General features: G+C 44.5%; 1 protein-coding gene across 1 annotated transcript in view; it reads right to left on the reverse strand.

The window, feature by feature from the left end:
• Window positions 1–24,082, reverse strand: part of tmprss15 (transmembrane serine protease 15) — a 149,679-nt gene that overhangs the window by 13,548 nt on the left and 112,049 nt on the right. Inside the window, exons 21-27 of the mRNA XM_041211975.1 lie at window positions 22,704–22,844; window positions 18,930–19,106; window positions 18,062–18,172; window positions 17,056–17,188; window positions 11,753–11,848; window positions 9,468–9,517; window positions 2,805–2,979 (exon numbers count right to left, since the gene is read on the reverse strand). Of these exons, the coding sequence (XP_041067909.1) occupies window positions 2,805–2,979; window positions 9,468–9,517; window positions 11,753–11,848; window positions 17,056–17,188; window positions 18,062–18,172; window positions 18,930–19,106; window positions 22,704–22,844 (883 nt within the window). The remainder of the gene's footprint in view (window positions 1–2,804; window positions 2,980–9,467; window positions 9,518–11,752; window positions 11,849–17,055; window positions 17,189–18,061; window positions 18,173–18,929; window positions 19,107–22,703; window positions 22,845–24,082) is intronic.

Below are 24,082 nucleotides of genomic sequence, written 5' to 3' on the forward strand. Positions count from 1 at the left end.
AATTCTGACTGGCATTCAGCCCTGCTGCATTACCAAGCCACACCTCTAGCTAATGGATTCTCACCAGCTGAACTACTCATGGGCCAACATCTGAAGACACAAGTTCTTCTACTGCCAAGGAACATCTGACCTGATGCTTCTCCTGCTGACCACAAGAGGGCGAGAAACAGGGAGACTGGTCTCCATGAGAAACAACAACATTGATGCAACTTCAGACATAGGAACAAGACCCTAACACCCTTAACACTGGGCTAGAAGGTTTGGATTTGGGATTGTAGGTCAGAAGGTATGGTCCTTCAAAGGCCGGAGCTCCCACGGTCATACCTGGTCCGAACACTGTCTGGTACTTTCCGATGTAAAAGGAAAACCCTGATTTAATTGGTGCCCATGAGAACACAGGTCTTTGATTACCACACGACGTGGTATAGAGACCCCAAAGACACTTTGAGTGGCTTGTGAGATGCTGACTCAACCCAGGGCCCAATTCAAGACCACCTGCCCTGCTCAGCAGTGACAGCAATGTGGTCTGGGATAGTGGCAAAAGGACCACAAAGACTTAATCTCTGACTGGTGGACTTTGCGGGGAGGAGGTGGTAGAGCCAATGCAATGTAAATAGTTTAAAGTAAATGCGATGTAATTAGTTTAAAAAATAGTTAATATTATTATGAGGGAAGTTGCTAATATTCATGGGGGGAGGTGTAGTAAATGCATTAATAGAACAGTTATGGTCGTGAGTGATGTACACCATGAGGTAACAGTGACATCAGCAGACATGTGCTAGAGACTCTGTACAGCAGATTGAGCAGGCAGTTCTCAGGAGAGATGTGCCTATTTAATAGCTCATCATATATGAGGTGTACATCGTGTGTAAACTAGTTTGAAGTAACTACCTGAGTCAGCCTACAGTCTCAGGTAGACCACACCACCAGTATATGATGCATTTAGGTTTGGTGTCAACTGGAGAGCTGTATCCAATTCTGGGCACCAAACTTTAGGAAGGATGTGAAGGCATTAGAGAGAGTACAGAAAAGATTTACGAGGATTGTTCTGGGAATGAGAAACTTCAATGACGTGGATAGATTGGAGAAACTGGGGATAATTTCCTTGGAGGAGAGAAGGTTGAGAACAGATTTGACAGAGGAGTTCAAAATCATGAGAGGTCTGGACAGAGCATATAGGGAGAAACTGTTGCCATTGGCAGAGGGTTGAGAACCAGAGGTGACGAAAGACAAAAGAACAAAAGGTGACGTGGGAAAACATTTCCACACAGCAAATGGTTACAATCTGGACTTCAACGCCTGAGAGTGTTTTGGGGGCAGATTGAATTGTGGCTTTCAAAAGGCAATTGGATTATTACTTGGAAGAGAAAAAAATACAGGACTGCAGGGGAAAAGGTGGGGGTGTGGGCTAGCTGAGTTGCTCTCGCAGAGAGCTGGCACAAACATGATGGGGCTGAATGGCCTTGCACTGTGCAACAACTATTCTATGATTCTATGATCTTATTCTATGAGACTATGTCCAGATAATCCAGTGATAATTTTGGTGATGTTGGTTGAGGGATCGGCAGGACACCATGGAGAACTATCCTGTTCCTCCTCAAAATAGTGCCCTGGCATCTTCACGTCTACTTGAGAAGCCAAACGGGACACCTCTGACAATGCAGCACTGGAGTGTGAGCCTAGATTTTGTGCGCTAATCTCTGGAAAGGGGCTTGAGCCAATAACATTGGACTCAGAGAGTGAGAGTGCTACGCAAGACAGTACTGAGGGGATGCTGTATTATCAGAGATGCTGTCCTTCAGGTGTCTTTTCTCTTAGGTGGATATAGCTTTTTGTGATGTTGGCTGAGGGATAACTATCGACAGGACACTCTTGCAGAGACCATCCAGATTAGGCCCCCTTCTTTACTTAGCAGTGCCACTCATTTCAGTGGAATGTGCTGCACAGTCAGTAGTGTTTCCTGGTGCATCATAACTCCAAATTAACAGTCAAATCAGTTTGAAGTCTTATCTCCTTTGAGATTGATCCACTCTAATGAAGCTAACCACTGGAGCCATTGAGAATAAAATGGCTGCCTGGGCCAGAAATGACCACTTAATCAAATATGCCATGTGTTTCGACCCATACAAGCACACAAGAGGGGTGGTGATGGAGGACATTTTAAACAGAAAGGACTCCCCATTATCCTTTTTCAGATCCATCTTTAAGATAGGGTTAACAGAGTTATGAGGGCAGGTTGCATAAACTAAATTGTATTCCTTTGAGCATAGAACATTAAGGGAGTGATGTAATCGAGGTGTCAAAGATCACTAACGTAGCTGATCGGATGGATAGAGAGAAACTATTTCCTTTGGTCAGGGAGCCCAGAACAAGGGAGCATAGTCTTAAAGTTAGAGTAAAGCCATTCAGGAGTGATGTCAGGAAGTGGTTCTTCACCCTAAGGATAGTGGAAATCTGGCACTTTCCCCACTCCCAAGAACTGAAGCTGGGCTGTCAATTGAAAATTTCAAAACTGAGATTGATGGATTTTTGTTTGACAAGTATATTTAGGGTTACAGAATCAAGCCGGGTAGACAGTTAAAATATAGATCAGGCACGAAGTAATTGAATGACAGAATAGACTGAATAGCCTTGGCCTATTCTTATCTTCCTGAACTCTCTTTCTAGTCCTTGAAGTTCTCTGTAATCCCTTCTTATTGATATTGTGTGTCAAGCCTTTGATAAGTTCCCTCACTGAGTCCATGGATATGATGGAACGATGGAATGAACAGTAAATGTTGGAAATAAATCGTGACAAGGCTTACCCATAAACACAGTGAGCTGCTGAAACAATCCACTCTTCACTTACTAGTGTGGCTCCACACACATGACGATGGCCAAAATGAAGAGACACGATCCAGGGCCAACTGCCTTCAATTGCATCCTGACCACCTACAATCTTTGCAGCATTATTCGGTGCGACCAAACTCTTCCCACAAGCTGAATGGGAGGAAGCATAGAATCATAAAATCACAGAATCATAGTATCACAGAAGTAGGCCCCTCTGCCCGTCATACTGTGTGTCAGCTCTTTGACAGAGTTATCCAATCAGTCCCAGTCCCCTGTTCCTTCTCTCCAGCCCTTCAAATACCTTCTCAATTCCCTTTTGAAAGCTACTGTTGAATCTGCAGTAGAAAGATCTGGTACATACAGGGTTAATGTGGGATTGTGTACAGTACTGCCCACATGGTGGTGTAAGAAGGCACATGACCTAGACCTAGGGTTAGTATGGTGTTGGCCAGGGATGTGTTAAGACCTAAGATGGAGATAGCTCCATGCCTGTATCCTTTACTGTATCCTTTACTGTACATTTGTATATATTATTACGACATAGCCGATGGTAAAGGCTGAGTTGTTCAAATCCCTGAGGGAAACTTGAAACAACTGTCATAACCCATTTTTGCAATTTGTAATTGCGAGATGCAAACTTTGAATTCAGTAGGAATAAGACCACCGAGCCTCGTGGCTTTTATATGAAACTAAATTAAACATTTATTAACTTAACAAATTAAACATATACACATGGCTACAAATTACTACTATAATAACTTTTTAACAAATCCCCAAATTAATCACCCCCATGTAAATCTCCACTAAGGCAACATAGACTTTAAATAGACACCAGGCAAAGCATACTTGACCTTACAAATTCCAAATGAGATTCCTTTTGCAAGTTGGTTGGAGCCTTACAGGCTGGTTAGACCTTAAAGGCCGCTACCTTATACACAGAAACTCCATTCTTTATTTACCTAGCTTTCCCTTTGAATGTAAATTTTCCATTGTATCACTAGGTCTTTTGAACTTCAGCTCTTCTAACAATAAAACACCTTTCGTAGCACCAATTTTATTAGTGGGCTGAGAAAATAAACACATTATTTGGCTTCTTCTAGCTAGGTGCAAGATTTTACCTGCGGTCTTGAATGGTTTATTCAACTGATGCAAATGAACACTTTACCTTACTGTTTTCCTTACAGTTCACTGAATTAACATCCTAAAGCTACTGTATATCAAAGTACCCAGATAGCTGGCTTTAATCCAATTAAGACAGACACACACATAGACACTAGTATTCTATTTAAAAAAAATAATTTCCAATAACATTATACACATTAATATCTCATCATCACAATAGTTACAAGTAGTTAATAAAGACTTGCTGTTAACATATTGAAGATGACAAAGACTTACAGACACATTCTGTAACCAACACCATCCCAACAGAATCTGCCTCACTGCCAGGCAGTGCATTCTAGATCATAACGACTCGCTTCATAAAAAAAATTTCAACCCATCTCCCCCTGGTTCTTTTACCAATTATCTTAAATCTGTGTCCCTTGGTTCGTAATCCTCCTAACAGCAGAATGAGTTCCTCGCCATTTTCTTGATCAAAATGCCCTATATTTTTCAACACCTCTGTTAAATCTATCTTTATTCTTCCCTACTGTAAGTAGAACAATCCCAGCTTCTCTGGTCTCTCCACCTGAGGTCCCTAATCCCTTCCAGCATATTTCTTCTGCACCCTCTCCAAAGCAGTGATTAACAGTGAAAGCACTGAGAATTGGAATATTTTGTATTTAGGTCACTTAAGGCGCAATCTGATCAGGCCAGTCGAAGTGGTTTTAGATGCGGGTGAGGGTGCGGTGGTCGGAGGGTTGGGGGGTTGGCGGGGAAGTTAGGAGAATTGTGTGAGGGTTTGGCTCCCCTGATGCATTCCTGCCTCCATTTTATCTTGCCGGAGGTAGGCTGCCATGAGAACTGGCAGGCCATTTGCGCAATTAAGACCCTACTTAGGGGCCATGTCCTGAACCCGCGGGCATCATCGCAAATTGGAAAGGCTTCCTGCTAAGGCCAAGGGCCTGGCAGCTATCTGAAGGCAGGCTCCCGGCAGCTAGCCAGGCCAGGTCCATTGGAACCTTCACCCCCAATCACGGAGACTCTGCAATGAGAAGGGATAGACATGGCAACAAGCGATCATTTGGAGGGCTTCCCCCCACCTCCTATGCTGATGGCCCTGAGATGGTTGGGGGGGGGGGGGGGGGGGGGGGGGGGGGTGGTGGTGGGGGTGGGGGGCGGGGTGGTGGCTGCAGGGGGTTGTGGGGGGGGGGATACATTCTTTCTTTTTCATATTTCATCAAGCTTCAGAGGGCAGCTCCGTTTTTGAGGCGCCGTCACTCTCTCCTACCTGCCTCAGAAGTGCCCACCTCTCCTGATGGGTGCTCCTGGCCATGCAGCACTCTGAGCCCTCTCTCGCCACTCTTAACTGGCCAGTGGATATGGAGATGGCCTGTTCACTGGCCGCTTCGTGGAGATTCCAACTGTACCTCTGACCCATGAAGTGTTGGGACCTGGAAATGGTCCCAACACCTGAAATTTTTCAAAGTGCGTAAGAGTAGAGCCCCCAGTGCCAGGATCAAGCACTCCTGGGTCAGCTACAGCATGGTTATAGTTCAGAGTAAAGGTCCCATCACTTCTTCCGTCAGTATGCCTCAAACTCCATTCTCTGAAAGCCGTACTCAGGGTGTCGGCGCGACATTAGTCGTCTCAATTTCTTTGCTCCTCGCACCCATTCTAACCTGTCTCTCTCTGAACTTACTGCACTCCATTCTCTCAGGTCCAACCCTGACATTGTCATCAAACCCGCTGACAAGGGTGGTGCTGTTGTTGTCTGGCGCACTGACCTCTACCTCGCGGAGGCTGAGCGTCAACTCACAGACACTTCCTCCTACCTCTCCCTGGACCATGACCCCACCACTGAACATCAAGCCATTGTTTCCAGGACTGTCACTGACCTCATCTCCTCTGGGGATCTCCCTCCCACAGCTTCCAACCTGATAGTCGCCCAACCCCGGATGGCCCGCTTCTATCTCCTACCCAAAATCCACAAACAGAACTGCCCCGGTAGACTGATCGTCTCAGCTTGCTCCTGCCCCACAGAACTCATTTCTCGTTATCTTGACTCCCTTCTCTCTCCCCTTGTCCAGTCCCTTCCCACCTACATCCGTGATTCGTCTGACACCTTACGTCACATCAACAATTTCCGGTTCCCTAGCCCCAACCGCCTCCTCTTCACCATGGACGTCCAATCCCTCTACACCTCCATCCCCCACCAGGATGGTCTGAGGGCCCTTAGCTTCTTCCTCGAACAGAGGCCCGAACAATCCCCATCCACCACTACTCTCCTCCGTTTGGCTGAACTTGTTCTCACGCTGAACAATTTCTCCTTCAACTCCTCTCACTTCCTCCAAATAAAAGGTGTGGCTATGGGTACCCGCATGGGCCCCAGCTATGCCTGTCTCTTTATGAGGTATGTGGAACATTCCTTGTTCCAGTCCTACTCCGGCCCCCTTCCACAACTCTTTCTCCGGTACATCGATGATTACTTCGGTGCCGCTTCATACTCTCGTCGGGACTTGGAAAAATTTATTAATTTTGCTTCCAATCTCCACCCCTCCATCATTTTCACGTGGTCCATCTCTGACACTTCCCTTCCCTTCCTTGACCTCTCTGTCTCAATCTCTGGTGATAGACTGTCCACCAATATCCATTACAAACCCACCGACTCCCACAGCTACCTCGACTACAGCTCCTCACACCCCGCTTCCTGTAAGGACTCCATCCCATTCTCTCAGTTCCTTCGCCTGCGTCGCATCTGTTCAGATGATGCTACCTTCAAAAACAGTTCCTCTGACATGTCCTCCTTCTTCCTTAACCGAGGTTTTTCACCCACGGTCGTCGACAGGGCCCTCAACCATGTCCGGCCCATCTCCCACGCATCCGCCCTCACGCCTTCTCCTCCCTCCCAGAAACATGATAGGGTCCCCCTTGTCCTCACTTATCATCCCACCAGCCTCCGCATTCAAAGGATCATCCTCCGCCATTTCCGCCAACTCCAGCATGATGCCACCACCAAACACATCTTCCCTTCACTCCCCCTATCGGCATTCCGTAGGGAGCGCTCCCTCCGGGACACCCTGGTCCACTCCTCCGTCACCCCCTACTCCTCAACCCCCTCCTATGGCACCACCCCATGCCCACGTAAAAGATGCAATACCTGCCCCTTCACTTCCTCTCTCCTCACCGTCCAAGGACCCAAACACTCCTTTCAAGTGAAGCAGCATTTCACTTGCATTTCCCCCAACTTAGTCTACTGCATTCGTTGCTCCCAATGTGGTCTCCTCTACATTGGAGAGACCAAACGTAAGCTGGGCGACCACTTTGCAGAACACTTGCGGTCTGTCCGCAAGAATGACCCAAACCTCCCTGTCGCTTGCCATTTTAACACTCCACCCTGCTCTCTTGCCCATATGTCTGTCCTTGGCTTGCTGCATTGTTCCAGTGAAGCCCAACGCAAACTGGAGGAACAGCACCTCATCTTCCGAATAGGCACTTTACAGCCTTCCGGACTGAATATTGAATTCAACAACCTTAGGTCGTGAGCTCCCTCCCCCATCCCAACCCCCTTTCTGTTTCCCCCTTCCTTTTCTCTTTTTTTTCCAATAAATTATATAGATTTTCCTTTTCCCACCTATTTCCATTATAAAAAGAGAAAAAGAAAAAAAAAATATTTATTTATTTATTTATTTATTTTTTTACATCTTTTATGCTCTCCCCACCCCCACTAGAGCTATACCTTGAGTGCCCTACCATCCATTCTTAATTAGCACATTCATTTAGATAATATCACCAACTTTAACTTTAACACCTATGTGTTCTTTTGTATTATTGTTGTTGACATCTTTTGATGATCTGCTTCTATCACTGCTTGTTTGTCCCTACAACCACACCCCCCCCCCCCTCCACGTCTCTCTCTCTCTCTCTCTCTCCGCCCCCCACACACACACCTTAAACCAGCTTATATTTCAACTCTTTCTTGGACTCGAACTCAAGTTCTGTCGAAGGGTCATGAGGACTCGAAACGTCAACTCTTTTCTTCTCCGCCGATGCTGCCAGACCTGCTGAGTTTTTCCAGGTAATTCTGTTTTTGTTTTTGTTTTGGATTTCCAGCATCCACAGTTTTTTTGTTTTTAACTCAGGGTGTTACTTGGCACATTATCACAGCTTTGCCCTCGTTGAATTTGATTGTCGGACAGGAGAGCTTGGGGGAATCTAAGGACATGTTGCTAAGTTGCAGACAGACACACCCCATTTTGGATGTAAAACCATGAGTAACTCATGGCTAAATTTGCCATGAGGCATTCTGCCTCTGCCAAGTTCCTATGTCTGAGCACTGAAGAGGAAGATCTGCCTCTGTGAGTTCAATTATTACAGAGTGAGGTGCACACTGTGGGTCTAAGTCCATTTGGGTTAGGCTGTTTCCTCACACCTACTACTGAAACCCTCATCCATGCTTTTGTTACTGCCAGACTCAACTGCTCTAATACACTGCTGGTCGGCCTCTTATCTTTGACCTTGTACAGACTTTGCTCATTATAAGTTCCACTTGAATCAAGTCCCATTCATCCACCGTGCCTGTGCTTGCTGACCTGCATTGACCTCAGCTGCAGCAATGCCTCAAATTTGAAATTCATATTCTTGTGTTCAAATCCCTCAATGACCTCACCCCTCCCCATCTCTGTTACTTCCTTCAACCCTACGATCTTTCAAAAATTCCAACTTCATCTAATCTGGCCTTTTGTACGTCCTTGATTTCTTTTGCCTCTCCAGCAATAACCATGCCTTCAGCTGCCTAAGACATAAGTTCTGGAGTTCCCGCCCTAAACCTCTCCACCTCTTTACCTCACTCTATTCCAAGAAGACTCTCTTTGAAACCTCCCTCTTTGACCGAGCTTTAGGTCACCTGACTTAATGGACCCAATTTTAACCGTGCGAAAATGGACGGGTATTGAGTGAGTTAAGATTTCCCTCAATAACTCTTTATGTGGTGCGGTACTAAATTTTTGCTGATAATGTTCCTGTAAAGCACCATGTGACATCTTGCTATGTTAAAGGTGTGATATCAATGCTGAGTTTGTCCAGGTATTTTTATTTTTGATATAAATGCTACTTGCTGTTGTAGCTACAGTAAGATTTTCTGAATGCAGAAATCTTGGACTCTTACCCCGTCCCTCGATGACTAAATCCAAAATGCCAGACAGCCAAGTCAATCCATTTTCTTTGTATGAGAATGGAAAACGTTACACTCCATCGCTGACTCAGCCATGCTTGGTGAGGCAGAGTTGAATGAGATCTACCCTCTATTTTAACCAGGGGGGGGGCGCAAACAAAGCTCTTTTAGTTGAATGTCATGGATGTTCTGGGCTGCAGTGACACACATCTCAGTGGGACCCAGCTGCAATGAGAGTATGTATCAGTTGCATTTTAACTAAATGCCAGTTCCAGTCCTATAGGCAGCCCTGAGCTGTCATGCTGGAGCTGTCAGGGGGGACAGTTCACTTCTTGGGGAGCTAACCCTCAAATTATTTACTCACATTTCTTGTTGCACTTCAGGTACACAACAGTGTTGCTAGAACATGTCTCACTGGAAGGCAAAAAGGATGAAATCACGTAATGCAATGTCACTTTTACTCTTTGCGATTTTATGCTGACCTACAGCAAGCCACCCATCGCAACGATTACAAATGTCAATATCACTCTCAATCCAACTATTGAGAAACAGGACACATTTTTACAACAGAAGCAATATGCAATCTCACTTCCTTCACTCCATCTCCCTTCCTCCCACGAAGCTGTTGACTCATACTAAGAGGCTAAGTCCATTTCACTCAGGCCCTCCTCTCTAGAATCCTCTCCCTGTACCCCTCCACCGGTCTGTCAGTACCTCTTTCCTTTAAACTCACCTCTTTGAGCAGGCTTTAGGTCACCCTCCCTAATCCGCCCTTTAATTGGCAGCCAAGAGGTCCAAGTGGTATTGCTGGCTGCTCATCACAGACTTTGCATCTTCACCTGGGATGCTGCAGAGTAGATGGATCCAGTGGATTGGAAAATTCACTTAGAGTTTCCTCAGCGGGAGATTAATGCCTTGCTGCTGAGAATTTAACATTAGTCTGTACTCCTCTGGCCTCAGCCCGCGTGCGTAACACTACAGCAACAGGCACAGTCTTCATCAATGCCACCTCCCAAACCCCATGGTCTTTTCCACCTTAGAGGATGAGAGGAGCAAGTGCAAGGAAGCACCATCACCCAAGTTCCCCTCCAAGTCACACATCACCCAGACTTAGACACATAACAGCAACTTCTTCATTTTAATCGGGTCAATAGGAACTCCCTAACTGACCACACCGCGGTAGCACTGCGACCAACGGGCCCAGATTTTCACCACTTTGGAGAGCCTCTCCGGTGTGGTGAAATGGTGGCAGTACCTGAAAATTGTAATTCCTGCCCCCGAACATGGCACTTCCTATTTTCACGGGGGCAAGAATGGCAGCAGTTCATGTTTTTCAGATGCACTGTTCACAGAGGAAGCTGGCAACTTAAGTCATCAGCTGCCTCCTGTGAAGTTGGATTTTTGTGTCCCAGGAGTGTGAAAAATGAAGTGTGCAGAGTAGACCGGGTAAGGGCTGGTCTGAACTTTGTGCATTTCTTTGGGCATGATGAAGAGAGGTAAAGTACTCCTTTTGATATGGCTCGGGGACACCTTGGGGGAGGTCGTGTGACCAATGAGGGCAGTCAAGAGCCCTTTGGGGGAGGTAAGGTGCCCTTTGGAATTGTTAAAACTAGGCATGAATGTGTGTTAAAAGTGCAACAACTCCTTAACTGTTGAGCTTATTGGAACTATCAACAGACCGGTTCACAATCAACTGTCAAAAGTGTGACAAGCAACTTTAAAGAGGACCTTTCATAAATGTCACAAAGACTTGTCAAAAAAATCTGTCAAGAGGAGTTGTCAGAGGGAGCTGTCATGTTGCCAAAGCATTTAAAATGCCAGCTTTTTAAATCTTTCAAAAAAGATGTCTGGAATGTTAAAGTAAATCATTGCATATTATTTCACAGTAGGGGTGCCTGCCATTTCACTGTTTGATTGACAGCTACAAGTGGCTATGGATTCTTTGAAGTGGTACAATGAATTCTAATGCTTGCTGTTGTAAGTCATTATGTAGTTAAGGGAATGTAAATGCAATAAATGAGTTTTTATGAATGAGTGTTTTTTTTCAGTATAGTGAAGTCTGCAATCAACAATTAGAGCATTATTCTATAGAATTTACTCTCATCTGTACCTGGGTTCTGAGGTCTGCCCAAGGAGGATACTAGGTGAGTCGGCAAGCTAGGTGTAAGGGAAACAGGTGGCTGGTGAGGGCATGAGTTGGCACTGGGCTGATTTAGGGGCTATAAAGGGCTGTGGGGGTGGGTATAGGGCATGGGATATTTCATGTTTCATTCTTTTGTTAAAAATAATTTGGACATAGTGCCAGAGCCCTGAGGTGGGCCTACTGTCCAGCAACCCCCCCCATCCACACATGGAACCCCCTACACAGCTTCCGAGGTTGCCCGCCTCAACTTCTAATCTCGCCTGCCCCACACAGGATCGAAAGTCCGACGTCCCGGCAGCCATTTTTAAAAGCAGGGTTTGTGGATCTGGGAATTCTCCTGACTCTGCGCACCCGACTCGCAGGTGAAAACCCAGGCTACGGGCTGCAACGATTTATGAAGGTGACCTGCCACAACCATCGCAAGGGCAACTTAGAATGGACAATACATGTTGGCCTTGCCAGCAATGCCCACATCCCATGGACGAATTAAAATATGTTTTAACTACCTTGATATAAGTGCTGAGCCTTCATTTGGATCCTTATCCACTTTTACAAAGGGTTCGTTGCCATCAGCAGGAGTTGTTGATGTTTCATTGAGGCTCCTGTCAGCGTGAACGTGAGATGTTGAACAAATGCTTCAGAAACACTTGCATCTTATTTTTATTTATTAAGGTTTAAGGTCAACTTTAATGCTCACACAATATGAAACTGTGAACTATAAATAGGATTACCGACAAGCATCATTTCAAGCCTTCAACCCTGGGAGAAGCAAGTGTAAGAAAGAACTCTTGAAATCATGCTACCATTATAATCACAATCTTTTTCTGAGTGTGTGTGTATCTGTGTGAGTGTGAGCGTGGGTGTAGTCGCGTATATTTGGGTGTTGAAAAATAAAGTTATCTTACTTTTAAAACCTACAAGGAAGCCTGTTATTTGCCTGTTCTTGACAATGAAAGCACTCAGGAATTAAAAAATAATCTTTTTTACTAACACTCTGGGCAGGATTTTGCACACCCGCCCATCATGGCCATCTTCCGGTCCTGCCGCAAATCAGTGGAATTCTGGCTGGGGCACAGCCTCGCTGGTGACGGGTCCCACCTGCGATAGGGCTGGAAAATCCCGGCACCTGTCTTTGATCAGTGGACAAGTGAAAAGCAAAGGGGAGCCTTGCCTATCATCTCTTCCCTGTCCATAACACTACCCATCCCCCTGCTCTGCCAGTTCCCTGTGTGGTGAACTTTGCACTCACTTACTTTTCCAGAACCTCTTCATCCCCATGCAGAGTCAGAGCCTATCAGGCCAGGCAGCGGGCACTAAGCAGGATACACCCAGGACAGGACACCAGTCCATCACAGGGGGACAATTTACTGATCCATTCATGGCCAATCCACCTAACCAGCACATCTTTGGACAGTGGGAAGAAACCATGAGGAGGGCATGCAAACTCCACGCAGACAGGCACCCAAGGTCAGGATCAAACCCAGGTCGCTGGAGCTGTGAGGAGCAGCACTAACCAATGAGCCACCATGCCATCCGATGGTGAACTTCTCTAATGAGCTGATTCATTCCTCCATATGAAGATGATGAAATGCAGAGGACAGAACAGCCGGCGAAACAGTTTGAGTGAAAATTTGTGAAGTAAGTGAGTGAAGACAAACCCACAGCTTGCTCTCTCAGATATCAGGGACATAACTTAGGAAAGAAAGAATTTACATTTATCTAGCACCTAATACAACCTCAAGATGTTCTAAGGCATTTACGGCTTTTTTTCATTGAATTATAGTAACTGTTATCATGGATATGTGGCAACCATATTTTTTTGGCATATTTGCCACAACCACTGCACACAGCAAGTTCCCACAAAACAAAAAGATATTCTCCTGTCAATCATTTTGTTTTGTGATGTTGGTAGAGTGATAAAGATTGGTCCAAGATACTGGGGAGAACCTCTCTCTTCTTCTCTGCAGTAATGCCAGAGAATGTTTTGCGTCCATCTGAGAGGGTAGACGGAGCCTTGGTTTAATGTCTCACACAGGAGATGGTGCCTCTGACAATGCAGTACTCCTTCAGTGCTGCACTGGGAGTGTCAGTCAAGATTATGTGTTCAAGTCTCTTGAGCTTTGGCTTGAACCCACAATCTCTGACTCCCAATTTAAGAGCCCATGATTTACTGTTCATATACTGTTCAATAGAAAATTCTAGAGCCAAGAACTGGGCAGATGCCTTAATTCCCAATATGAACTCCCAGCATGCAACACCTAGCTAGAGCATGAAAGGAAAAAAAAACCCTATAGGGAATTTAAAGAAGAGAACAAAATATTGTAAAAATACTTAGTTAGATAAAGTGAGCATTTGAAAGACAGTTGAAGCAATTTAATGTAATGACTACACTATAGACATAACAATGACAGATGAGAGTAGAGGGTTGATTTTCAAAGCATGGGTTAGCAGGTCTGTTGCTGCTAAATGACAATTGTAGTGACACTGTCTGTGATTACTCCCATTGAACGGAGGTGCTGTGGAGATATGGTAGTAATTTAGGCTCCGGTTAAGCTTTCAAAAACTAGTTTTCAGGTACAAATAGTAATCAAAAGTTAACAAGATGCTAATCTTCGTCGTAACATATTTGGAATAGGAATCTGGGGGAGATGCTATGAGTTCTGAAGAAGTCATACAGACTCGAAACATTAACTTTGTTTTTCTCGCTGCAGATGCTGTCAGACCCGCTGAGTTTTTCCAGCAGTTTTTGTTTTTGTTTCAGATTTCTAGCATCCGCAGTATTTTGCTTTTATCGAGATGCTATGAGTGTTGGTCAGACCTCAGCTGAAATTCTGGCAGGAAATTTCCTTATAATCCATCCTGGTTCACCACTGTCACCTAACCTCGCTGTGAGTACAATGTAAACACATATGGAACACAAATGAAACACATAGAAACCAGGATTAGGAGTAGGCTATTCGGCCCTTCACGCCTGCTCCACCATTCAATATGATCATGGCTGATCCTCTATCTCAACGCCATATTCCCACTTTCACTCCATACCCTTTGATGCCCCCAATATCCAAAAAAAAAATCAATTTCTTTCTTGAGTATACTCAGTGATCCGGCCTCCACAGCCTTCTGGGGTAGAGAATTCCACAGGCTGACCACCCTCTGAGTGAAGAAATCTTTCCTCATCTCAGTCCTAAATGGCCTGCCCCATATCCTGAGACTGTGGCCCCTGGTTCTAGCCTCCCCAGCCAGGGGAAACATCCTCCCTGCATCCAGTCTGTCTAGCCCTGTTAGAATTGTATATTTTTCAGTCAGATCCCCTCTCATCCTTCTAAACTCTAACGCATACAGGCCCAGTCGGACCAATCTCTCCTCATACGACAGTCCTGCCATCCCCGGTATCAGCCTAGTGAACCTTCGCTGCACTCCCTCTATGGCAGATAGGGAGACCAAAACAGCATACTATACTCCAGGTGTGGACCAAGGCCCTGGACAACTGCAGTAAGACATCCCTACTTTTGAACTCAAATCCTCTCAAAACAATGTTTATGTGCGTAAACGAGGCACCTCCTGTGAAGTTACAGTGGCAACGATTGAAGGTACAATGAACAATGGGGTCCAGAGGCAAATGATTGGGGTAATTTTCACTTGGGCTGTTAGAATATTGACCAATAATAATTGACCCGTCAATCCCTTCCTTGTACCCGGCAAGTTAAAAAATTCATCTGACGTACTAGCTGAGCTTATAGATAACAGGTTTAGCTTTGAGACAGGCATTATAGAAGCTATGCATTGCAGAACACAATAACAAGCCTGTAAGAGCAGGCCAAAGAGGTTAGGGCATTGCTCAAACAGGTCAAGGTGGGCATCAGCTTGGTGAGTTAATAGAAAGATACTGTTCCAAGTTAGCGTTAATCTTGCCCACTCTATGATGACTGAACTATTGTAGCCATGAATCACTGTCTGCCGAACACGTGCTTTGAAATCACCTCGGTTGCTCACCATTTGGAATGTTCTTCAGAATATTACTTGGAGAGTCATAGAAATGCTCTTATCTGAGAGGCTGACATGCAAAGTTGGTGGGGAGCGCGATAATTTCCATCTTCACTGCCTGTGGTGCATTGTGAGTATATCCCGGCAGGACAAAATCAGGAATGCGCCTGTCCTCTCAAAGGCAGAGTTCCCAGGACTGTGGGCACTCATCAAGTAGGGGTGGATCGGGCAGGTACGCGGGATGGAAGACAGTCGCACACACAAGCACCTTCTGTATGGTGAGGTAGCCGGAGGCAGACAACCAATGACTCCACTTAAAGGATGCTTGCAAATGTGACACGGAGGCCGTAAAACTCGATTATCCCACCTGGGAGTCACTAGATGGTGAAAGAGCGATATGATGCCACCTCCTGGGAGCTGGTGTGCACTACCATGACAAGCAGTGGCTGACTAGAGCAGCTTGGCAACAGGTGCCAATGCCTAAAATAAAACCCGCAACCTCACGTGGCAGCTTCATGTTCACGGCAGAAGTTCAAGGATTGGCCATTACGTCATCAGCACAGGTGCACCAAACGAAGACCCCCAATCCCAATAAATGGATTGTTTGTTGTGTGTCCACCATCCCTCCTCATCATAGATGGAAGGATGCAAACAACTGTTACATGCAATTCAAGGTAGCTGAATAGTATTAAAAAGTTAAAGCCCTCATGGAAATCTTTTCACCTTGGCAGTAGCTCATGGAAGTGTGAGCCTGATTAGCTTGGACTTCACGTAGAAACCAGATTGTATTAATTACTTGTCATTTAATGTAATACTGTGGAACAATACTGTTATGAGTTAATGTAATATTACTTGGGCCTGAATCACATGGAGGTTATTGTTGCAGGACTAACAATCCTTTGGTGTGACCGTAACATGGGAAATCCACTAACAGGAAGAAAACACCAATGGGGTAATTGGTGAAAAGTTAGTGATCAGCTGATGTCAATCAAAAAGAAAATCAGTACGATGGCTGGATTCCACATCACCAGTTCACCTCACTTTCTCAAAGTGAGGTTATGTCCATTGAGTTGCTGGCGGCAGGTTTTAGGTATATGGTGAGCAGTTGGGACCAGTGGGAGTTGGTTTATCAAGCTTAATGTATTTCTCCTCTTCATAATAATTCTTACATTCTTTCAGCTGGAAACAATGGTACTATATTATATAGTGTGAGTTCACTGCTCTCCTGGCTGTCCTCCTGCCTTGCACCCTTTGGACTCATCCAAAACCCTGCTGCTCATTTCCTAACTTGTAGCAGTCCCAATCACCCACCACCCCAGTGCACACTGACCTACATTGGTTCCTGGTCCAGTAATGCCTTGATTTTAAAACTCCCATCCTTGTTTTCAAATACCTCTGTGGCCTTGCCTCTCGCAATATCTGTAACCTCCTCCAGCCCTGGTACTTTCCAAGATTCCTGCCCACCTCCATTTGGACTCTGGCGCATCCTAGAATTTCAATGCTTAACTATTGGCAGTCATTCCTTCAGCCACCTAAGCCCGAATCTCCGGAATGTCCTCCCTAAATCTCTTCATTTTGTTGCCTCTTACTCTTCCTTAAAAATGCTCCTTACAAACTATCTAGTTGATTGGGTTTTGGGTCATCTCTTCTGATATCTCTCTATATGGCTCAGTGTAAAACTCTGTTTCTGATAATGTTCCTGTGAAGCATCTTGGAATGTTTTATTACGTTAAAGGTGCTATATAAATACAAATTATTGTTGAAGAGGCCTAAAGATGTTACACAGTATGATTAAGATACCAATGAAGGAAGAAGCGTACCTTACCTAAAGCCCAACTCTGCACATAGCAAGGTTGATATCTTCTCTGACCAATTGTCTGCACATGCTGAGCACCACTTAGACTTCATCTTGAATTGCACCAACCCATCACTGCTATGGGATCCATTCAACAGGCGTACTGGGGGTTTGAACAGAAAATTGAAAACTTTCAAAAGAATCACAGAGAGAATGGATATCCAATTATGAGGATTTGTGGCGGCTCATTGAGCCTACAGGATGTTTATACTGAGCAAAGTGCAACAGAATGTTATTGCAGAAGTTCCTAGGGGCAGTGTCCTAGGTAATGCCCTCTTCAGCTGCTTCAGCAATGACCTCCCTCCAGCATAACATCAGACGTGGGGATGTTCGCTGATGATTGCACAGTGTTTAGCTCCATTCACAACACCTTAGACACTGAAACTGCATGCAGCAAGACCAAGACAATATTCAGGCTTGGGCTGATGGGTGGCATGAACATTTGTGCTATGCAAGTGCCACACAATTCACATCTCCAACATCTCCCTTTGACAGTGAACGCCATTATCATCACTGAATCTCCCAGCATCAATATCCTGGGGTTACCGTTGACCAGAACCTTAACTGCACCAACCTCTGAAGGGCATCTAGGGATGGACAATAATGCTGGCCTTGTCAGTAATACTCACGTCACATGAATGAAAAATGAAAGACACTTTCCCGTTTCAGGTACCTGAGGGCAAATTTCAACCCTTAACTCCACCAGGCAGAGATTGAGTGAGTGGACAGTTAAAAAGTTCTATGTGACTTAAGCCCTCCCATTCTCTCTGCCTGTGGCAAAGTTTAATTGTTTGTGTAACACACTTTCAACCAGTCTTCTATGCCAAGGCAATGGTTTAATGTCACCGATTATGTGTCCTCCGAGATGCAAGTACACAGGAAATTCAGCTACCATGTTCTGAAAAATTGGCCTATGTATAGAGCAGAATATTTTACACCTGCATGAGAATCAAAGTCCACGATCAAATTTGCTTACCACAATGTTTTTCATCAGACCCATCTTCACAGTCTTGATGACCATTGCATAACTTGTCCACAGAGATGCATTGACCATTTTCACACCGATGCTCTGTGGGGGCACAAGGAGCTATAGAAACAAAGAACAGAATTAATGAGATTGAAAATCAGGCCGCACTTTGTCAAAATCAGCACGTTGCAAGCAGGACTTTCAGATCGGATGAAATATTCTGCAAGATCTGTAGAAAAGACTCTTACCAAAAGTGTTGTGTTGATGGGAAAATTGGCCAATGATGGGATCATGAGATAAGTAATTGAAACAGAGGAAGATTCAGGGATATGGGGAGAGAATGAGGCATAATGATTATTTGTTGATTGCTCAAGCAAAGGGCTTGCATTACCATGACAAGCTGCACTGTAAACTTCTACGGTTCTGTGCCTGGCTAAAGAAAATGACAGGAATCGATAGGGATAAACAGTGATTGCAAAGTCATCATGATACACCTGGTGCTGTAAATAGTACAAGCAATTTGCATATTGGGGGTAATTTTCCAAGTATGGATAGATGGCGTGGATCCTTGGCCCTTCCAATAGCATATCAGAAAGTTGATCATGATTCTCTAATATGGCAGTGACCTGTTCTTCAGTAAATATGGGATGTTCTATCTTCTATTTTCTTATCTTCTCAATGTTCTCCACTTCTCTGAAAGCCCCCAGTGCATGTTGGGTATAGTTCCTAGATGACTGGCCGCTCTCCAATACGTCCCTCAAGCACTCATTCATTGTTAGTGAGCCGCAGCAGGCAACCCCGCCCCAAGGGTAGGCACCAGCCAGGCCAGCAGCTGAACAAGTATGCTTTCCTTTTAAGGGTCACTAAAAGGCATCACGAACAGGAACCCTGGATGGTTCTTCCTCATCGGGCTTCTGAAACATGTCGTGAATCCATCCCCAACTGATGTCATGCCTGAGATTGGATAATGCAGAGTGGACCAGAGATTGAAACCGAGACTTCCTTGGGTTATATCCCAGAATGACGGAGGATAACAGCTTCACATGCTGAACTTCTAAGAAAGAAAAGAAGAACGTGCAGGGCAACGGGATCGAGCGGAGGGGTGGGTCTGACTGGATTGTTCCGCAGAGAGCCAGCATGGACTCGGTGGGCTGAATGATATCTTCCTGTGTGATAAATGTCTGTATGGCTCTATGACTGGAATTTTCCAGTGCCCCTATCACCCCCACACCAACACCACCACCCCCCAGCCCCCTCCCGCAACCCCAACCCCGTGACAGGCTCCCCCATGGCGGGGTCAGTGAGTTATTGAAACCTCCATTCACATCGGCAGGAATGGAAGATCCCGCTAGCGTGAGGGGCTGGAAAATTCCGTCCTATGACTCTAACTCTCATTTCTATAGCGCTTCTCGGAACCTCATAACATCCCAAAGCACTTTACGGTGAGTGAAGTGCTTTGAAGTATAGCCACTGTCGTAATATAGGGAACGGTAGCAGCCAATCTGAGCACAGCAAGATCCCACAAAGAGCGTTGAGAGAATGACTCGTAATCTGTTTACTGATGTTGGTTGACCTATAGCATAGTTCGTGGACGGTAAGTCGATCCAGCTTGGAGGATGAGCCCATTTTTCTGACCCCAAAAATCAAGTTTTTGCATATACTCTGCATAAAAGTTGAACCCCCTTTTCAGCACGGCATGTTCCACCCGGATTAGCCTCAATTTTTCACACCACAAATGGGAAACAGTGATCATAATATAATGGAATTTTATATTAAGTTTGGAAGTAATATAGTTCATTCTGAAACTAGGGTCTTAAATCTGAACAGAGGAAACTATAAAGGTATGAAGGGCAAGTTGGCTATGGTGGATTGGAAGAATAATGTAAAATATTTGATGGTAGGCAGGCAATGGCTTGGATTCAAAGAAATATTACATGGTATACAACAAATATACATTCTGCAAAGACACAAAAACCCAACAGGAAAGGTGAATCAACCGGGGCTAACAAAATAAGTCAAAGACTGTATTAGATCAAAGGAAGTGGTTTATAAGGTTGCTAGAAAAAGTGCTAAACCCAGGAATTGGGAACAATTTGGAATCCAGCAAAGGAGGACCAAGAAACTGATAAAGGCCGAAGAGAATATGAATACAAGCTAGCGAGAACCATAAAGGCAAATTGTAAAAGCTTCTTTAGGCATGTAAAAGGAACAGATTAGCTAGGACAAATGTGGATCTAGTACAGGTGGAGATAGGAGATTTTGTAGTGAAGAATAGGGAAATGGTGGAGAAACTAAACAATTACTTTGTGTCTGTCTTCACAGAGGAAGATACAGAAAATCTCCGAGAAATGCTAGGGAACAAAGGGGATTGTGAAAATGAGGAACTGAAAGACATTAGTATTAATAAAGATGCAGTGCTTGAAAAATTAATTGGATTGAAGGTTGATAAATTCCCTGAACCTGATGAGCCATATCCCAGAGTGGTGAAGGAGGTGGCTTGAGAGATAATGGATGCATTGGTGGTTATCTTTCAAAGTTCTATAGATTCTGGAAAGGCTCCTGCAGACTGGAAAGTAGCAAATGTAACTCCATTATTTCAGAAGGGAAGGAGAGAGAAAACAAAGAACTACAGACCTGTTAGTTTGACCTCAGTAGTAGGAAAAATGTGATTACTAGATGCTTGGAAAACAATGATATGATTGGGCAGAGTCAACATGGATTTATGAGAGGGAAATCATGTTTGACAAACCTGTTGAAGTTTATTGAGGATTTACTTGTAGCATAGATAAAGGAGAACCAGTGGATGTGGTGCATTTGGATTTTCAGAAGGCTTTCAATAAGATCCCACACAGGATGTTAGTAAACAAAATTGTAGCACACGGGATTGGGGGTAATATCCTGGCATGGATTGAGAATTTGTTAACAGACAGAAAACAGAGAGTAGGAATAAGCAGGTTATTCTCAGGATTGTAGGCTACTACTAATGGATACCATAAGGTTCAGGTTGGGCCACAGCTGTTCACAATCTATATAAATGATTTGCATGTGGGGACCAAATGTAATATTTCCAAATTTGCTGATGACACAAAACTAGTGTGAAGTGGTAGAAAAAACAGAAAGGAAGAGTATTTCTTCAATGGTGAGAGGTTGGGAAGTGTTGAGGCCCAAAGGGACCTGGATGTCCTTGTTAATGAGTCACCCAAATCTAGCATGCAGCAAGCAAATAGGAAGCCAAATGGTTTGTTGGCCTTCATGACAAAGGGATTTGAGCAGAGAGGTAAAGATGTCTTGCTGCAGTAGTAAAGAGCCTTGGTGAGACTGCGCTTGGAGTATTGTGTACAGTTTTGCTCTCCTTATCTAAGGAAAGATATAGTTGCCATAGAGGGAGTGCAAAAGAGGTTCGTCAGATGAATCCTTGGGATAGCGAGATTGTTTTATGAGGAGAGATTTAAAGAACTGGGTCTCTATTCTCCAGAGGTGCGAAGAACTATAGGTGATCTCATTGAAACTCATAACATTCTTAAAGGGCATGACAGGATAGATGAATATAGAATATTTTCCCTGGCTGGCGAATCTAGAACCAGGGGACAGAATCTCAGGGTAGGGGCTAGGCCTTAAGACTCAGGTGGGGAGGAATTTCTTCACTCAGAGTGAATCTTTGGAATTCTCTGTCCCAGGGGTCTTTGGAAGCTCAATTATTTAGCATGCTCAAGACTGAAATCTATAGATTTCTGGATACTAATGACATCAAGGGATATGAGGATAGTGTGGGAAAGTGTGGCATTGAGGTAGATGATCAGCCACAATCTAAATGAATGGTGGAGCAAGGGCTGGAGTACCTACTCCTGCTCCTATGCTGCTTTGAACATATGAGCATATGAAATAGGAGCATTCAGCCCTTTGAGCCTGCTCTGTCATTCAATAAGATCATGACAGTATTTTGAATTCCTTATTCCCATCTACCCCCTGTAACCTTTGATTCCCTTGCCTAAAATAAACCTATCCACTGCCGCCTTAAAAATATTCAATGGCCCCACCTCTACCACCTTAAAAGGCAGAGAGTTCCAAAGTCCCACAACCCTCTGAGGGAAAAAATTCTCCTCACCCCTGTCCTGAAAGGGTGAACCCTAATTTTAAAACAGTGCCCCCAGTTCTGAACTCACCCACAAGAGGAAACATCCTTTTGACATCCATCTTGTCAAGGCCATTCAGGATCTCGTATACTTCAATCAAGTCACCCCCTCACTCTTATAAACTCCAGTGGAAACAAGCCCAATCTGTCCAACCTTTCCTCATAAGAAAACCCACTCATTCCAGGTATCAATCAAGTAAACCTCCTCTGAACCACCTCCAACGCATTCATATGTTCCAATGTCCATCTAAGAAAGCAGACAGGACCTTGGTTTAACATCTGATTCAAAAGATGGCACCTCTGATAGCCCAGCGCTCTTTCAGTATTGCAAAGCAGGCCCCCCCCCCCTCTGATTTTATGCTGAAGAATCTGGAGTGAAACTTTATACACAAGCTTCTGGCTCAGAGGTGAGAATTTGACAGCTGAGTTAATGTTTTATGATGCAGCCCTGACTATTATGAGGCAACATTTGGGCCGGTTTAACTAACAAAGCTTTGGCTAAATAAAAATGAGTCGTACCTGGCAGGCCTAAGTGAAATCCAGTTGTGAAATTCGCCAGGAACCCCTTTCTGGTTTCTGACTTGTCTGAAGTGAAAAGCACTGTCATTTCACTTTTGGTGGAGAAGAGGTCATTCAAGGGACGGTGACCTGTATACACAACTGGAACCAGAGATCAAAAAAAGAAGACACATTTCAGGTTTTACTGAAGCTTTGAGCACAAAAGATTTCTTCAATACCATCCTTCATTGCACTGTCGTCATTCATTCAGTTTTCAGAATCTCAATGGTGAATTGCCTGTGATGACTTTTATACACAAGGGTGGCCAAGTTGACATAGCAAAGATAAATGGGAAATAATGACATCCAATTTACAATAGAAAGACAGCCTTGTATTTATCCAGCACCATTCATGGTCCCAGGCTACATCAATCAACCAATTAGCTACTTACAAACTATGGTCTTGTCTTGCAGTGTAGAACACATGACAGTCAATTTGCACTTAGTAACATCCTGCAACCAGTAATGCATTAGTGACCGGATTATCTGATTTTAGTGATGTAGGTTGATGGATAAATACTGGCTCAGACATGGAATCAGAGAATCATAGACTGATACAGCACAGAGGGAGGTCATTTTGGCACATCACGCCTGTCCCAGGTCTTTAGTAGGAACATTCAATTAGTCCTACTCCCTATAGCTCTTTCTCCATAGCCCTGTAAGTTCTAACCCTTCAATTATTTATCCAATTCTCTTTCGCAAGTTACTATAGAATCTGCTTCCCCCGCCCTTGCAGGCTGTGCATTCCGGATCATAACAATTCACTGCAGAAAAGAAAGTTTCCTCATATTGCTTCTGTGTTTCTTTTGCTGATCATGTTAAATCTGTGTCTTTTCAACCCTTCAGCCAAAGGAAACAATTTTGCTATCAAAGTTTTGAACACAGCTATCTAACCTCCTCCAAACCTTCTCTGCTTCAGGGGAATGACTCCTACGTCCTATAACTGAACTCCCTCACCCCAATACTGTTTTAGTAAATTCTGTCTGCACCCAATCCAAGGTCTTGACATCCTTCCAAAGTGCGGTACCTAGAACTGAACAGAATAATCCAGCTAAGGCCTAAACAGTGATTTATGAAGGCTTATAAAAACTTCCTTGAAATGTATTCCATGCATTGCTTAATAATTATTGCTTATCCCTAGTTGCTTTTGAGAAGTGGTGGTGGGATACCTTTTAAACCATTGCAGTCAATGTGGTGCAGGTGCTCCCACAGTGCTGTTAGGGAGGGTATTCCAGGAATTTGATCCAGAGACAGTCAAGGAACAGGGGATGTATTTCTAAGTCAGAATGGTATGACCTGGACATGATGCTGTTCCCATGCACCTAATGCCCTTGTCCTTCC

This window comes from Carcharodon carcharias, chromosome 18 (genome assembly GCF_017639515.1).
Source record: "Carcharodon carcharias isolate sCarCar2 chromosome 18, sCarCar2.pri, whole genome shotgun sequence".
Taxonomy (NCBI): domain Eukaryota; kingdom Metazoa; phylum Chordata; class Chondrichthyes; order Lamniformes; family Lamnidae; genus Carcharodon; species Carcharodon carcharias.